Source organism: Caenorhabditis remanei, chromosome IV (genome assembly GCF_010183535.1).
Source record: "Caenorhabditis remanei strain PX506 chromosome IV, whole genome shotgun sequence".
Lineage (NCBI taxonomy): Eukaryota > Metazoa > Nematoda > Chromadorea > Rhabditida > Rhabditidae > Caenorhabditis > Caenorhabditis remanei.
The window spans coordinates 10,024,673-10,038,554 of record NC_071331.1 but is presented as its reverse complement, the minus strand read 5'-3'; the positions used below and the strand labels follow the sequence as shown (position 1 = coordinate 10,038,554).

The following is a 13,882-nucleotide window of genomic DNA, read 5'->3' as shown; positions in this document are numbered from 1 at the left end:
TTTTGGAATTTGTCAGTTCTGAGAAATGACATATCTGGAACTGGAAATTTTTCGAAAGACATTACATCAAAGAATACAAAAAAATCAGATCAAAGAAATCAATAAACCAAATTTATAACAATAATGAGAATCAGTAATAACTTAGAAATCCGAAATCGGCGTCGTCAAAATATAAAAATTCATTTAAGGATGATAATAGTCATGTCCATTCAAATATACCTTTTCCGCTTTGAACTTCTCAAATTGCTCCCCTGAAATCCCGAATTCCATCAACTGATCTGTCATCTTCAGTGACAACATCTTCGCAGTTCTTACTTGTTCCATATCTGCTATTTCTCCAAATCCTAAATTATCCACTTCGATTTTCAGTAAATCACAGTTTAATGGGATGGAATTTAGAAGATTGATGACGTATGGAGTATGCGATTCACATCTGATATTCCAGCTCTTGCATGGCAGAGAGAATGGAAGTTGAGGTGGATTGGTGTAGGAGAGCTGAAAGAGTTTGAGTTGTTTTTTTCTGTTACAGAAACATTTGTTATCACAACTATTTCCAGTCTTCCCATTTTGGACACTTAAACGTCGCATTAAGCGCTTAAACGTCGCATTAAGCGTAAAACTAGTTTAGACTTTACCTGTTCGCTGCGTAGCGACTCTAGAAGTAATCTGTGGATACGAATACATATCAATGACAACAACGGTGTTGGGAATAGTTTTCAAACTTATCAAATATTTGGAACAGAACATTTTGTTGATGTTTCATCACACACGGAAGAAAGGATCTTCATGGTTTGGAACTGATAATAAACAAAAACCTGACAGAAACCGGAAACATAACCATACAAGGAAAACTGTCATAAATTTCGGGATCAAAAAGAATTACGCTTTCAACAATACAACTTCAAATCCCCGATCTATTCGAAACATTGTCAAAGCGCTTTGTCATATAATTTTTATGTTCAAAACTTACAGTTACAGTTACAAAGGTAGCTCATTAAGTTTATCTAAACTGTGAAAAAATGCAATTTATAAACGAGTGTCCGTGATAAAAAAAGCTATGAACATTTCTCCAAATAATGACTTCAAAACGTTGGAAATTGGATATCAAAAGTTACAACAATGGCACCGGATTTTAAAACTCTCTAACCAAGGTGCTCGACCTTTGGGAGTACAATAATAAACCGTTTGGATAAAACGCATTACTGAACGCCATGAAAAATTGTTCGTCGATTTTTTCAATTTTTTGAAACTGAAAGTTTTTGTTCGGTTTTATAGCACATGAAAAAGTGTCACGGGGACTCCGAAATCATTCCAATACATTCAAAAATTTCTACGCAGAAAGCGGCTGCTTGGACCGGACAATGTTGAACTAATACCGTACAATAAGCTAGATCAATTCCCATCTATTTGAAAAGGGGTTTATTTTTAAATCGACAAAAATTAATTTTTTTCCAACTACACATTTCTGCTGACACTAAACTTTTATATTTTTAAGTTCAAAGAGGAAATCTGTATCGTTTCGTGAAGATCTAGGAGCACTTATCATCAAAACGAAACAGTTTGAAATTCTATTTTTCTTAAAATTAACTTTTAGAGGCATCAAAGAATTAGAGAGTATACTACATATATGAGTTTCTCTTAAATTTCTGGAGCTTGAAAAACAGTAAAATATTATTTTTTGAAGGTGGACACCACTATTCCAAAATTTAAGATGTGTTGATAGGAGATCGATTTAGAAAACCAGGAAAAAGAAAAAATATTCATGGAGCTATGTCTGAAAATCAGTCTGAAGCGATTTATGAGACTTCAGAGTGCCAAAAATCGCTCCTCAGTGTGCTGTTTTTCAGTGCATTTCAATGGGAACTCTTTTTTCTCGTCTGCTCGCGAAAGGAATATATTTAAAAAGTTTTCAAGATGAAATTTGAAAAATGAGCATTCATGTCCACGGCGAGGAGAATTTCTATTTTAATGAAAAATAAAAATTTTTTAAAATGTACTGAAAAACAGCACACTGAGGAGCGATTTTTGGCACTCTGGAGTCTCACAACTCGCTTCAGACTGAATTTCAGACCTAGCTTTGAGAGAATTTTTTCTTCTCGCTGGCTTTCTGAATCGATTCATATCAAAAACCTATATTCTTTGGAATAATGGTGTCCCCTTTAAACAAAAAGCTAAGAATTTTCTGTTTCTAAATTATGTTTTCAGATCCTGATGATGTATTAAAATGCTAACTTAGCGTGAATACACCGTTCCAAAACGTTTTAAAATGACTCACCAACAGAATCGAAATGTGCTCCAATTCCACATCACTCCTTTTCACATACTTCTCGTCCAAGTACTCTTTCACCTTATTCGACACGTCAGTATCGTCTGTCAATGTCACTTTTTCATTGATTCCATCGTCGATTGTGGCTATCTGAATGTTTTTTAAAAATTGACGAAGTGCACCGAATAGAATGGTAGTATTAGAAAAAATTCATTCTACATATATCAAATGAAAGAAACTGAAAAAAACTGAAAGACAACTCACCACATCAGAATACATAATATCGACGGAAATCGGCATCTTGACCGTAGCGAAACTAAAAAAAATGAAATTGTACGAAATGAAATGATACAGAATAAGAAAATTGGGAGAAAGTGAAGAAATTTTACGACATTTGCTTTCCAAAAGTTCGAAAAACCAGAGAGAAATAGAGAAATAGAGAAGAGACTCAGAAAGAGAAACGTCATTTCCTAGTTTACGCAAATAAACAAACGAGAAACCGATTATATGTACATGGAAAGGTTTTTTGGGTGAAATAGAGCGCGGTAGGACATGATTAAAGAAAAAGAAGGGGGACGTCTGGAGATTTGTAGAATCTTCTGAATCAAAATAAATAGTTTTTATCCGACTAAATTAATTATAAGAAAGTGGTAAATTTTGAGCTACATAGGCTTTGAAGGTTTTTGGGAAAGGTTTTCGGATTCATAACGTTCCAGTCCTATTCATTCAGATGGATACTATAAATGATGCCTGTGAAACAGGACATTATGGATTACGAAGGTAACGCGTTTTTCTTCCTTTTGAAGTGATTATGTAAGTGAGAGAATTTTACATATCAAATTACTCATAAAAGGCAGAGAACCGAATAAGTGTGTCGGAATAGTGTGCATCGTGAAAATATAGCTATTGAAACCGCATATCACAGAAAAAAACTTAAAAAACACAATATTTTTTGTAAAAACCACAACTGCACTGGATTCACCGGTGCTATCTGAGAACTTTATGAAAATGTTGAAACATTTTTTTGGTAAAATTCTTCCAAACTAATAGTCTGACGATTGAAAGATTTTGGGGAAGTTTTGCAGTTTCACTATTTATGCGCAAGATTGTATTCATTCAGATAGGTACTGTAAAATGAAGCTACTGAAACAGGATATTATGGAACATGAAAAGAAAAAAGAAACCCTTTTTCTTTTTTTGAAATAATCAAACATGTAAAGTTTCTATCAATTTACTCTGAAATTGCTAAACAGTATAAGTAAGTGTATTGGAACCGTGTTCCGTAGAAATTTCCACGATTTCAGCCGGACTATGTTTTGTGATAGTGTGAGAAAGGCTAGAGCAATATTCCAATAGGCATGAATCTTGAAAATGGAGATATTGAAACGGTAGGTCACAGAAAAGATTAACAAAAAGCTGCTAATTATTTGAAAAAATCAATAACGTGGTACTGTAACCTCCTCTGTCGTGGTTTGATTAGAAATACACTGAAATTAGGTTTTATCAACAAATAAGAATTTGAATAGGTTCTTGAATTGACATTTGCTTGATAGACTTCGTAAAGGAAAGTTGGTATTGAAAGTGGGTGAATCCCAAAGTGTGTTTTTACACAACAAGTCCCATATGTTCCGACTTGAAGGAAGCGGAACCCTTGTCAGAATGAATTTGACGCGAACAATAAGAAGAGAGGGTTTACAACGTGATTAACATGAATTATTACATAAAAACTTTACATAGCCGAAAAGTTGTAAATGGAAGTACCGCTTTTCATGTGCTTTCTGAGAACTTTATGAAAATGTTGAAACATTTTTTCTGAAAAACTTGCCCAAACTAATATTCAGACGGTTTATGAGCTGAATTCTTTTTGAAAATTCGTAGAACAACAATAGTAAAAATATCTAATTTTTGAGCTAACAAGCTCTGAAGGTTTTTGAGAAATTTTGCGTCAACGAAATTCCAATACATTCGGCCAGACCACTCGTGGATATGAGGATACGGAAACGGAATACCCCTGAAAAAAACAAAAAAAAAGGAAACTCTTCATATTTTGAAATTATCAAGAAGGAGTGTTTCAAAATTCCAAAAATTGTGAAAAGACTTAAAGTTAGTTTATTGGAACTGTCTGTGTCCAATAGGAATTTTGAAGATTAGAGCGATATGCACCAGTATTCCATAAGACATGTTGTGGATATGAATCTATTGAAACGGGATATTATGGAACAAAATGTGTCAAAACACTCTCCTAGGCTCAAACGAGTGATGGAGTTACTATTTATCTTTTCGTTTAATCTGCGTGGAATAGAAACGCATTTAATTGATTGACAATTAACAATTAAAATGGTCTCTGGAATTGAAATCTGACCCGATGGGTTTCGTTAAGAAAGTTTAGCGTTTCAATACCGAATTATAACGCTTTCCGAACTGTTTTCAATGTTTCTTTCTGCAATATTGGTCGAATGATTTTCATGTTGTTTCCGATATGATTATAAAAGAGATGAAACAGTTATTTTCAGGTTGGTGAATCAAACCGATGTCCGAGCTGTTTACCTAATGGAATGTGTTATTATCAGCATCATATATCCGGTTTGTTCTGTGTCAGTTCGAATGGCAATAGTGATAGTTTTCAAAGTTGTCACAGAGACGGCCCGGGCCTTGGGCGGGCCTTGAGATAACTCGCTTCAAAATTAAAATTAGGAGTCGATCAACCTGTCAGATTGTAAATCTCTACTCGATTCTATTTTCATTTTCACTTAAGATATAGTAATAAATGGAGAATTACTTTTCAAAGTTATTATGTTGAAACAGTGTTTCCGACAATAAATAGCTGAACTATCTAACCAACGCTATCGATGCAAGTATCACAAAGAGTAGAAAGATTTATTTTCAGAAAGGACCAGGAATTCTGAATTACTTCGAAATTTCTTCACATTTCCTATGTAGCAGGTTCCGTCAACAAGGTTCTCGGAATAAAAATTATTTTTATTTTGTGTTCAAATCATCGCATCAATAAGGGATCTTAAGACTGATCCACTATTAGCGTGAATACCCAACTTCAGAAACTGTAATACTGAAATTGATCAAATACGGTTGTAGTCGAAACTTTCATGTCTCAGAATTTCCATTTGCAAATCCTAGTTATATTTTTTTCACGGTGATATCGAGCCCAAATATGACATCAGCTTGTCTAAATGAACTTCCCTATTCTTTTGGTATTCCTAAGGATCCTTTAGGTTATTCATGTCCGGAAGAAACGTTTTTTTCCCTCGATTCATTTACCGGAAAAAACGTCGAAAAAACTTTTTTTCTGGTGAATGATTCGAGGGAAACACGTTTTCCGAGGATGAATAGCCCCATAATCGCTTTCTTGTTTCTATTTTTGGGTGTTTCTCTCCTTGATTTCATTTGGTTATTTTTGAGAACAAAAGAACATGCATAACTTTTCCTTCAGAATAGGAGTCTCCCTTTTTTCCGGTAAATGAATCGAGGGGAAAAAAAAACGTTTCTTCCGGACATGAATAACCCCATTAAAAGCCAGAATCTGTCAATTTTTTCAATTATTTCTATCAATCACTGTTTTAGAATGGGTCAGTTCTGAGAAATGAGATATCTGGAACTGGAATTTTTTCGAAAGATATACCATCAAAAGAATACAAAAAAATTAGATAAAAGAAACCAATAAACCAAGTTTATAACAATAATGAGAATCAGTAATAATTTAGAAATCCGAAATCAGCGTCATCAAAATATAAAAATTCATTTAAGGATGATAATAGTCATGTTCATTCAAATACTCCGCCTTCAACTTTCCAAATTGCTACACTCTGAAATCCATTCCTCCAAATTAGTTCTTTTCAATTGCAATTTCTTTGCAGTTTTCACTTGTTCCATATCTTTCAACAGTCCATAAAATCCGAAATCTTCCACTTCGATTTTCAGCGAATCACAGTTTAATGGGATGGAATTCAGAAGATTGATGACGTATGGAGTATGGGATTCACACTTGATATTCCAGCTCTTGCATGGAAAGGAGGATGGAAGTTGAGGTGGATTGGTGTAGGAGAGCTGGAAGAGAGTTTTTTTTTCTGTTTCAGAAACATTTTTTATCACAACTATTTTTAGTCTTGTATTTAAAGCATTTCCACTATCGAAACCGTAAAACTAGCTCAAACTGTAACTGTTCGCTGCGTAGCGACTCTAGAAGTAATCGGTGGATAATGAGCGAATACCAATGAACAACCCAACGGTGCTGGGAATAGCTCGCAAACTTTTCAAATATCCGAAACAGAACATTTTGTGGATTTTCATAACACACGGAAGAAATCTCGGCAAGTGTCGCCAAGTCTAGCACGAGCCTCCCACAAGTCTAGGCGCACATCTCCCACAAGTGTTACGTAAAAGCAGGCCAAGACTTGTGGGAGATGTGCGCCTAGACTTGTGGAAAGCTTGTCCTAAACTTGTAGATTTGTTGTATTGGCTTTCTCATTTTTCTTCTAAAATTTTTGTATCGATTTAATTTATTTGAAAGCAAAATAGAAAAGAACATAATAACAAATAATGAATATAATAATGGGAACATGAAAAAAGGAACTGGGAAAACATTTGTTAGTTTTCGTTGATGGGATAAGGGTTCATGTCGTCGTCGATTGGAGAATCCGATGCGTTTCTGTCTCATTGCCTTCACATCGTCCCATCGGTAGTGCAAATGGCAGAATTTCCGATTCTGAAGACGAGAATTGTTTTTTTAATGCGGATTTCTAACTTACCGAGCAATAAACAAGTTGCTCCAGATCAATGTCGTAGTGGTAGTTACGAAGGTTTTGTCTGTATTAAATGACTGTTGATTATTTATCCCCATAGGAATTGACTCACAGCGAATAGTTGATGCTTGTATTGATCACTGATTCCACAGTATCCCTCACTTGACGTCGATATTTGATTTCGTCGTGAGCATCGGAACCAAGCTTGATGAAAAACCTGAAAAGTTTGAATAGTTAAATCTACTTTTTCTTTCTCACCGAAATCGTCAGGTTCCTCAATCGAATCATGCATTGTTCTAATAGAGCGAGTAGAAGATTTGAATTCTGAATAATACTTATTTTTTCGACAATTCCTCGGAGGTAAGAAAAAAAGGTAATAAACTACCATGAAAATGTAGAATAGAAGGTTGTGGTTCCCAGTTCAAGTCGATCATTTCAGAGCTCATCGGTTCCAAAATTTCGAAATTGTCTTCGATTGAGACATTGTTTGATATCCTATTCTCGAACTCTCCGATTTCTCTTCTTTTTCTAATAAGGGCGCTATCGAGAATTTCTTCTTCAATAACATTTTTTTTCTCCGAATTTTTTTTCTTAACACTCACGTGTTTTTCTCTTGGTTTGAACCTTTCTTCTCTCCAATCGTTCCTTTTCTATATCGAATTTTTCTCGAATTGTCGTCCTTTTCATTTTTCTCTGAATACGGTAGTGGAATAAAATCAGTTAGAAAAACCCAAATAAGGTAAACGACATTCGAAAGAGACTGAAAATAAGTGAAATGTGATAAAAATCGAATAATTAATAAAGAGGTTGAATGCTGAAAAATCAATATTCAAACTTTGGCCAAGACTTGGGGACCAGTCTCTCAACGCGGCGACAAGCGCAAAGTTTGGCCAAGACTTGTGGCAGCCTTCTCCCAGACTTGTGGAGGCGAGGGGTTTGGCCTAGACTTGGCGACACTTGCCGAGATGGTATTCATGGTTTGGGACTGATAATAAACAAAAAATTGGCAAAAACCACGAAACAAAATTTTTGGGTCAAATAGAAATCCAGTCTATTCAAACCTTCGTCTAACAAGCGGTCAGTCATGAAATTTTCGTTTAAAACTTACTAGTTACAGTTACAAAAATAACTCATAAAGTATATATAAACTGTGAAAAATGTTTTCCAAAGTCTATCATGAGATTTTTAAAAGAGTGTCCGTGAAGAACAAAAGTTATGAAAGTTTCTCAGAGCCTTAAATTCGTTGGGAATTGAGTTATCAGATTTGAAAGTGGATATCACAATTTTTGGAAACCGAAAAACAGAGCACCGTATACTAACATTGTTTTGACCAGAATCATCATGAACTAGTATGACGCTTCCGCTCAATTCAACAACACTAGTTTGTTATTCCTTATCCGTATTTGAATGAGTAGCGACTCAATACACAATTGGTGAATACGGGATGAGTTCCCGTGAAATTTTTGTCAGTTGTGCTTCGGAATCTACGCCTCCACGACAACGTACTCCCAACAACTACAACAATGGCACCGGATTTTAGAACTCTCTAACCTAGGTGCTCGACCTTTGGGAGTGCAATAATAAATCGTTTTGTTTTGAATGGAATATACAAGGGTGCGAACAACAAATACCGAATGCCATTAAAAATTGTTCACCGATTTTGTCAATGTTCAGAAACTGAAAGTTTTTGTTCGGTTTCATAGCACATGAAAAAGTGTCACGGGGACTCCGAAATCATTCCAATACATTCAAAGTTTCTACACAGAAAGCGGCTGCTTGGACTGTAAAAGATATCGACTAACTAGTAGTAAGAAGCAGAGATATTTACAAGGGGAAGACTTCAGTACTTCAGCAATGTTGAACTAATACCGTACAATAAGCTAGATCAATTCCCATCTATTTGAAACGGGGCTTATTTTTAAATCCACAAACATTAATTTCTTTGGGGAAATATGCATCGTTTCGTGAAGATCTAGAAACACTTATCATAAAAATGAAACCGTTTTAAATTCTATTTTTCATAAAACTAATTTTTAGATGCATCAAAGAATTAGAGAGTATACTATATGAGCTTCTCTTAATTTGAGGAACATGAAAAACAGTAAAATATAATTTTTTGAAGGTCGATTTAGAAAACCAGGGAAAAGAAAAAATCTTCACGGAGCTATGTCTGAAAATCAGTCTGAAGCGAGTTATGAGACTTCAGAGTGCCAAAAATCGCTCCTCGTTGTGCACTTTTTCAGTGCATTTCAATGGGAACTCTTTCTTCTCTCTGCACGTGAAAGGAATATATTTAAAAAGTTTTCAAGATGAAATTTGAAAAATGAGCATTCATCTCCACGACGAGGAGAATTTCTATTTTAATGAAAAATAAAAATTTTAAAAAATGTACTGAAAAACTGCATGAGGAGGAGCGATTTTTGACACTTTGAGGCCTCATATCTCGCTTCAGACTGAATTTCAGACCTAGCTTTGAGAGAATTTTCTCTTCTCCCTGGCTTTCTGAATCGATTCATATCAAAAACCTTACATTCTTTGGAATAATGGTGTCCCCCTTGAAGCAAATGCTGACATCAAAGAAATTTCTGTTTCTAAGTTATGTTTTCAGATCCTAATGATGTATTAATATGCTAACTTAGCGGAACACACCATTCCAAAATGTTTCAAAATGACTCACCAACAGAATCGAAACGTGCTCCAATTCCACATCATTCGTCTTCACATACTTCTCATCCAAGTACTCTTTCACCTTATTCGACACGTCAGTCTCGTCTGTCAATGTCACTTTTTCATTGATTCCATCGTCGATTGTGGCTATCTAAACGTTTTATGAAAAAAAAAGTTTTTTAAGCGCAAATGAGAGCAGTATTAGGGAAAAAAATCCATTTCATATTAAATTAAAGAAACTGAAAAAAACTGAAAGACAACTCACCACATCAGAATACATAATATCGACGGAAATCGGCATCTTGTTCGAAGCGAAACTGAAAAAAATGAAATGATATAAGAAAATTGGGAGAAAGTGAAGAAATTTTACGACATTTGCTTTCCAAAAGTTCATAAAATAAAATTGAACCAGAGAGAAATAGAGAAATAGAGAAATAGAGAAATAGAGAAGAGACGCAGAAAGAGAAACGTCATTTCCTAGTGCACGCAAATAAAAAAATGGGAAACCAATTATATGTACATGGAAAGGTTTTTTGGGTAAAATAGAGCGTGGTTGCAGATGATAAAAAGAAAAGAGGGATGCCTGGAACATGCATTATCAATTTGAATAAAAACATTGGTATTCAAATTAATAATAAAAAGTGGTAAATTTTGAGCTACATAGGCTCTGAAGGATGTTGATAAAGTTTAGTGAGTGTGGCAGAAGTTCAATTTCATTCATTCAGATAGATAATATAAATGACGCCTGTGAAACAGGCCATTGTGGAACACGAAAAGAAACAAGAAAACATTTTTTTTAATTATCAAGAACAGGAGAGAAATTCCTACCTTATTACTCTGAAAATGCCAAACCGTATATGTTAGTGTGCTGGAACATTGTGCATCGTATTCATTCAGATAAGTACTGTAAAATGAAGCTACTGAAACAGGAGATTATGGAACACGAAATGAAACCCCTTCTCTTTTTTGAAATAATCAAGCATCTAAAGTTTCTATCCAATTACTCTGAAATTGCTAAACAGTATAAGTAAGTGCGTTGGAACAGTGTTTCGTTGAAATTGCCACGATTTTAGCTAGGCATATGTTAAAGTGTATAAAAAGGACTAGAGCAATATTCCAATAGGCATTAATCATAAAATGGAGCTATTGAAACGGGATATCACATAAAAATCTTGAAAATATATAGTTTTGGAAAAAAATCAGCAACGTGGTACTCTGTCGTGGTTTGATTAGAATTACACTGAAATTAGGTTTTATCAGCGCTTCTAATTGACAAATAAGAATTTGAATAGGTTCTTGAACTGACATCTGTTCGATAGACTTCGTAAAGGAAAGTTGGTTATAAATAAAAGTGGTTGAATCCCAAAGTGTGTTTTTACACAACAAGCCCCATATGTTCCGACTTGAAGGAAGCGGAACCCTTGTCAGATTGAGTTTGACGAGAACAATAAGAAGAGAGCGTTAATAACGTGATTAACATGGATTATTACATACAAACTTTACATAGCCGAAAAGCTGTTATGGAAGGGTTTACCGCTTTTCATGTGCTTTCTGAGAACTTTATGAAAATGTTGAAACATTTTTTCTGAAAAAACTTGCCCAAACTAATATTCAGACGGTTTATGAGCTGAATTCTTTTTGAAAATTCGTAGAACGACAATAGTAAATAGATGTAATTTTTGAGCTAACAAGCTCTGAAGGTTTTGAGAAATTTTGCGTCAACGAAATTCCAATACATTCAGCCAATGGAAATGAGGCTACGAAGACGGAAATCCACAGAAAAAAGTCACAAAAAAAGAAGAAAACTTTGTATTTTTTGAAATTGTCAAGAAGGAGTGTTTCAAAATTTCTAATAATTATGAAAAGACTTGTAGTTAGTGTGTTGGGACTGTTTGTGCTCAACAGAAATTGAAACGATAGTATGTAGCTGAACTGTGTTACGTGAAAGTTCAAAAGTCTCCAACAGTTGCTACCTTATCAATATTCCATAAGAAACATGCTGTGCATATGAATCTATTGAAACGGGAAATTATGGACCGAAATGTGTCAAATCACTTCTCTATGCTCAAAACAGTGGTGACGTAACTTTTTATGTCGCCCTTTAATCTGTGTGAATTAGAAACGCATGTAATTGATTGACAATTAACAATTAAAAAAGCCTCTCGAACTGAAACCAGTGCAAAGGGTTTCGAAATGGAACTTTTTTGTTTCAAATCAGGGTATCACAAAAGAGTATTTCATACCAATTAATCCCATTTTATGTGGCTTAATACATAAAAACTTTATGAAGCCGAAAAAAATTGCGCAGTAATGCAGTCTTTTCAGTAAATCACTGGTTGTCATATGATTCGTGAGAAGTTTGGGGGAATAGTGAAACTTTTTTCCTGCTTTTCAGTCTAATCGTAATGGTTATCAAACTGTTTACCCTATGGATAGTGAAATATAAACATCAGCTTCATATAGCCAGCTTGTTTTGGTTCCCAGAATGGCAATAGTGATAGTCAGCACAAAAATTGGTTTTCTTCATACATAAAAAACTGTTTCATTTATTGATATTGAGTTCTAATGGCAAAAGGACATTGTAGGAACAATGTAGGACATGAAATTTTCGGAAGATTGAGAATAGTAATCAATGAAAAATTACTTTTCAAAAATAAATACACGTAAGTTATTATGTTGAAACAGTGTTTCAGACAAAAAATAACTGAACTATCTAACTAACGCTATCGATTCGTGTATCACTAAGAGTAGAATCTTTTTTTTCAGGAAGGTGATGGATTTCTGAATTAATTTGAAATTTTCACATTTTCCATGTAGCAGGTTCCGTCAACAAGGTTCTCGGAATAAAAATTATTTTTATTTTGTGTTCAGATAATCGCATCAATAACGGATCTTAAGACTGATCCACTATTATCGTGAATACCCAACTTCAGAAACTGTAATACTGAAATTGATAAAATACGAATGTAGTCAAAACTTTCATGTCTCAGAATTTCCATTTGCAAATCCTGGTTTTATTTTTCACGGTGATATCGAGGCCAAATGTGACATCAGCTTGTCTAAATGACCTTCCCTATTCTTTTGGTACTCCTAAAGATCTTTTAGAATGAGATTTAAAAATGTTTAGCATTTCAACTGATTACAAGTCTAGTCTTTTTTAATCCTCAATCGTCAGTAAATAACAATTGGATTTATAGCATAATCATGATAATGCCGGAGCACTGTTATTCAAATTTATCTGTTAAATGCTTTCTATGAAACAAAATATTTTAGTTTCATTGCCACTGTAAGTTCTCCGGCAATAAGTTTTATCAATACGTTTTCATGATACCACCTTTAATTAAACTTTTTGTATCCTCCATGACTAGACCCAGTACTTTTTGGATAGTTTCCGACTTTACTTTACGTTTTTTTACATGTCCAAATACTGTGACAAGATCTTTACTCTTACGTGTCCTAAATACTTTCTATCTGTGTAGACTCTAACTCTCTTCTTAATTTAAAGTTGTATTGGTTATAATTGTTTATTTGAATTTAAAAAAAATCACTGGTCATAAAATGGGTAATCATCAATCAACAAGGTATTAGCAGACAAATGGCCGAAAGGTGTAACAACTCCATGAACATCATAATGTCCCTTATCCATCTTTGGGTTGACTCGTTTGTCTGTAACACATGTCCAAAGTCCATCCAGAGCATTGTCTCCTCGCTTGAATGTCATCATTTTTGCGACGAGTGGTTCCGAAATCCCCTCAGAAATGAAGTCGTTCATCTGTAAGAATAAAAATTAGACGTTTTTTCTCAAGTTTTGACTTACCGTCTCCTTCATGGTGTTGAATGATATGGCCTCGGAGTTTTTCGATGTGAGACTAAGACCTTTGGTCTTGACTGAATAGCTGCTCGTTCCTTGCTGATCCTCCATCCTCAACGCATACATTTTGGGTGCTATCACCACTACTTCCTTTAACTTTCTTCCAGCAGGTATTTCATCGGTCAGGAAACCCAACTGCTCGCCTCTCATCGACTCTAACTTGTTTTCTCCAAATGCTCTCCTTGTAGATTACGGAATCGGTGTCGCAATAAATCATGTTTTCGATTCCTGCCTTCTCCATAGCCTGTGTGAGGCGAAGACGGGCAGCACATGTGGTCTGAGCGGCTATTGCCAGATTGGTGAATCCTCCAGGTAGTAGAT

General features: G+C 34.7%; 2 protein-coding genes across 2 annotated transcripts; both read right to left on the bottom strand.

Moving 5' to 3' along the window:
- Positions 1-183: 183 nt before the first annotated feature.
- On the bottom strand, positions 184-2,566 carry GCK72_013103 (uncharacterized protein; the record flags this gene model as incomplete). Its single annotated transcript, XM_053729646.1, has 3 exons — positions 184-495; positions 2,276-2,416; positions 2,531-2,566. The coding sequence occupies 3 exons, from the start codon at positions 2,564-2,566 to the stop codon at positions 184-186; spliced, it is 489 nt and encodes a 162-aa protein (XP_053584418.1).
- Positions 2,567-6,064: 3,498 nt separating this feature from the next.
- GCK72_013102 (uncharacterized protein) lies at positions 6,065-9,991 on the bottom strand (the record flags this gene model as incomplete). Its single annotated transcript, XM_053729645.1, has 6 exons — positions 6,065-6,328; positions 7,030-7,087; positions 7,136-7,240; positions 7,626-7,783; positions 9,701-9,841; positions 9,956-9,991. The coding sequence occupies 6 exons, from the start codon at positions 9,989-9,991 to the stop codon at positions 6,065-6,067; spliced, it is 762 nt and encodes a 253-aa protein (XP_053584417.1).
- Positions 9,992-13,882: the final 3,891 nt, after the last annotated feature.